Source organism: Beta vulgaris, chromosome 6, assembly GCF_026745355.1.
Source record: "Beta vulgaris subsp. vulgaris cultivar EL10 chromosome 6, EL10.2, whole genome shotgun sequence".
In the NCBI taxonomy this organism is placed as follows: Eukaryota; Viridiplantae; Streptophyta; class Magnoliopsida; order Caryophyllales; family Amaranthaceae; genus Beta; species Beta vulgaris.
In genome coordinates this window covers 12939007-12942864 of record NC_079207.1, presented here as the reverse complement: position 1 = coordinate 12942864, position 3858 = coordinate 12939007, and the positions used below count along the sequence as shown (strand labels likewise).

The 3858-nt window shown below is 35.9% G+C and overlaps 1 protein-coding gene across 1 annotated transcript; it reads left to right on the top strand.

Moving 5' to 3' along the window:
- Positions 1–1643: 1643 nt before the first annotated feature.
- LOC130591985 (alkane hydroxylase MAH1-like) lies at positions 1644–3497 on the top strand. Its single transcript, XM_057396011.1, has one exon. It carries the CDS (start codon positions 1680–1682, stop codon positions 3237–3239), a length of 1560 nt encoding a protein of 519 aa, XP_057251994.1. The 5' UTR covers positions 1644–1679; the 3' UTR covers positions 3240–3497.
- Positions 3498–3858: the final 361 nt, after the last annotated feature.

Below are 3858 nucleotides of genomic sequence, written 5' to 3'. Positions count from 1 at the left end.
AAACGTTTTATGTATGTTAACATAATAATATCCGTAACTACCAAGTTTGACTTGATTCACTTGGTTAGAATTCTACCTTATCACCTCAAGGTAAGGTGTTCGAATTCCACCAAGTGAGGGGAACTTATAGCAGGATTTCCCTTACCATTCCAGCCCCCTTACTTTTGCACAAAATTCTTGGGATTTTTTAAATATATTAATCATAGAGAACGTATTGTGTCGGACTCGTCCGACACAATATTCTCGTCGGACGACTTCAGTTAGAAGCACTTGTGCTTCAATTAGACTTACTTGAGTTTCAGTTGGTCTTTATTTTTTTCAGGTAGTCTTCATTTTTGTTTCAGGTAGTCTTCATTTTTTTTCAGGTCGTCTTCATTTTTTTTCAGTTGGTCTTTATTTTTTTCAGGTAGTCTTCATTTTTTTTTCCAGGTGGTCTACATTTTTTTTCAGTTGGTTCTTCTGCTTCAGTTAGACTTACTTGGGTTTCAGTTGGTCTTTATTTTTTTTTTCAGGTAGTCTTCATTTTGTTTCAGTTGGTCCATCATTTGTTTCAGTTGGTATACATATTACGAAACAAAGTCCAACTGAAACAAAACAAAGTCCAACTGAAACAAAACAAAGTCTAACTGAAAGAAAACAAAGTCCAACTGAAACAAAACAAAGTCCAACTGAAACAAAACAAAGTCCAACTGAAACAAAACAAAGTCCAAAGTCCAACTGAAAAAAAAAACAAAGTCCAACTGAAACAAAACAAAGTCCAACTGAAAATGAAAAATAGGAAAAGAATGAAGACTGAAATTAAGAATTTTATGAAGAGCCCAATTTGTCACCACCCCAGCTACACGCCCTTCCTTCACAATCAAGTCTTCAGCCATACTCACGTAGTTGTCTTGCTCGTTATATATAATGTGCTACATTCAAGTGAAATTAAGAATGAAGACATGATGGTTGAGGTGAAAAGAGCAGCATGTTTGATTACAACGTAGTTGTCTTGCTCGTCATACTCAACACCAATCTCGTCTAAGAAGAGGTGTGCTGGTTTACGCACCACCATGGCAGAAAAGTGCTGAACACTGTACCGGCGGCGGTGAGGGTGGGTTTTTTGCTGTGTTTTTTGAGTCCCATTTTTTTGGGTTGTTATGGAGGAGAGAGAATGTGGGAAAGTTAGGGGTTTTAGGGAGGTGAAAAGTGTTCGAAAAAGGTGATGATTGAGCTTTGTGAAGGGCCAAAGGAGACGGTGTTTTGAGGTCACTGGGTCAGCCCATCTGACAGTAAGTATTTGGTCATATGGTCTAACCCAATACTTTCACTTAATCATATTGATCGATCAGAAATTATTTATTATGATTTTTGATTTAAAAGAGAAAAAGAATTGAAAACTGAAAACGATAGATAACCATTAATTAAGAGACCCTAAACTTGTAAACCACATGAAAACTGATTAAAAATTAAATTCTTACTCAAAAAAGTTTAGATATTTGGTGCAATAATGTTCAACTAACATTTTTGAGGTAGATATACAACAATACTAGCTACTGCTATTAATTACATGCATGAATCTATACTACATGTGGTTAGTATTAATGGGGAATGAAAGTAAACATACATATAGTAGATGAAGCATACTGCGCCATATACACACTTGTATATATAAAGGGACTCGTACACAAACTAAACACATGAAGCATATACACATTCAAATAAAGCCATACATATACTTCCATCAAAGTTCCTATACTATGGTGATCATCATTACTGTGCTCATTTCCATAATTGTTCTCTTTTGCCATTTGTTTCGTAACAAAAAGGGACTCCCAACTAACTGGCCCCTAATTGGCATGCTTCCAACACTCCTAAAAAATGTCTACAGAATCAATGAGGCTATCATTGAACTTATGGAGAGATCTGAGTTAACTTTCCATTTTAAGGGCCCTTGGTTTTCCAACGTGAACATACTAGTGAGCGTTGATCCCACCAACATTAACCATGTGTTGAGCAAGCATTTCGAAGATTATGTCAAAGGTCCCAAGTTATATGAAATCCTTGGTGAACCACTTGGAGATGGAATCCTCGTTACTGATTCTACTGTATGGCTTCACCATCGTAATGTAGCTCATTCTTTCTTTAGTCATCCCAAATTCCACCAATATTTGGTCGATGTAACTTGGAAAAAGGTCAAGAATGGTCTCATACCAGTCTTTGATCATGTTTCTGAGCAAAACATTGAGATTGATTTGCAAGAACTCTTCTTAAGGTTTGGATATGATACTATGTGTACCATAATGATGGACCATGATCCGACATCTCTTTCAGTCGATTCGCCCGATTTCCCACTCTTAAAGGCTGTGGCTGATTTGGAGCATGGAGCTATAATGCGTCATGCAGTACCAACATGGATATGGAAACTCCAAAGGTGGTTAAATGTAGGATATGAGAAGAAGTTTAGGCAAGGTTGGAAAATTCTTGATAATTTCATTTACAATTGCATAGATAGGAAGAGAGAAACAAAGGTAAATAAGGATCAAGACTTTGATGAGGTGAGTTTTGATTTACTTACATTTTTCATGGATAATGAAGATAAAAACACAAACGATGATAAATTTTTGAGGGACACAATTACAAACTTTTTTCTAGCAGGAGGAGAAACCACTAGTACTGCTTTATCTTGGTTCTTTTACCTTCTCTCAAACAACCCACGAGTTTTTCACAAAATTAAAGAGGAGTTAAACTCGATAATGACACTGAATGATGACATTGAAGACAAGATTTTAAGAAACTTTAAAGAGCTAAGTAACAAGCTAGTTTATCTTCATGCTGCATTGTGTGAAACATTAAGATTGTATCCTTCAGTACAATTTAACCCCAAGACACCAGTTGAGCCGCAAATCCTCCCAAGCGGTCATCGAGTGAATCCAAATACAGAAATTCTCTTCGACATGCATGCCATGGGAAGAATGAAATCGATATGGGGAGATGATTGCAATGAGTTCAAGCCTGAAAGATGGATATTGGAAGGAGGGATGATTAAACATGAGCCTTCATACAAGTTTTCAGTGTTCAGTGCAGGACCAAGGTCTTGCATAGGCAAGCAGATGGCTTTCACACAAATGAAGATTATTGTGGCTGCGGTCATCATCCAAAACTATCATATAAAAGCAGTAGAAAAGTATCATGTTCCTACTGCGTCTATGGTCCTTCGTATGAAGAATGGATTTAAAGTTAAGATATTTCGTTCTTAGTACTAATTATAGCTTAGTGATGCAAATTATGTATGTTTAACCAACAATCGCACCTACTGGTCATTATTCATGTTTGAAAGTGTGAAATATTGTGCTAGGGTTGGTTTTATATATTCATGTACGTTAGTCTTCTTTCACATCCGATAAGCATTAGTAAATGCATTTCAATATATAGCAATTACAAATCTGAAATCTGACATATTAACCAATCGTACCTGTGATAATATGGCTAAAAGTAATACATCATTAGTTTGGTTACTTCGACTTTAGTACTTTGATTTTAGATGCTTTTCCAAGGATATGGATTATAGAGGATTATTCATGACATGATGATAACCTTCTTTCTCACTTACAAATGTAATCTCAAGCATATTATCACTTTAACTAAATGAATCATGATAAAGTTGTAGTGTTTATTCACATTAGTTGTGGTGGGGTTTGAAATGTCACTATAAATAGGTTATGTGTCACTCATACTCCCATTAATTTTTATTAGGAAAACTGAATGCAGACAGTCCCAAGTATGACCCATCTTCCAAAAACAATCCCACCTATTTAAAATTCGGAAAAATTCCCAACTTTGGGCCTAATCTTCCACAAATTAGTGATGGCCACTGGT

What these genes read in the sequence shown, in the direction of transcription:
- LOC130591985 (XM_057396011.1), top strand. Translation starts at nt 1,680, where the DNA reads ATGAAGCATATACACATTCAAATAAAGCCATACATATACTTCCATCAA.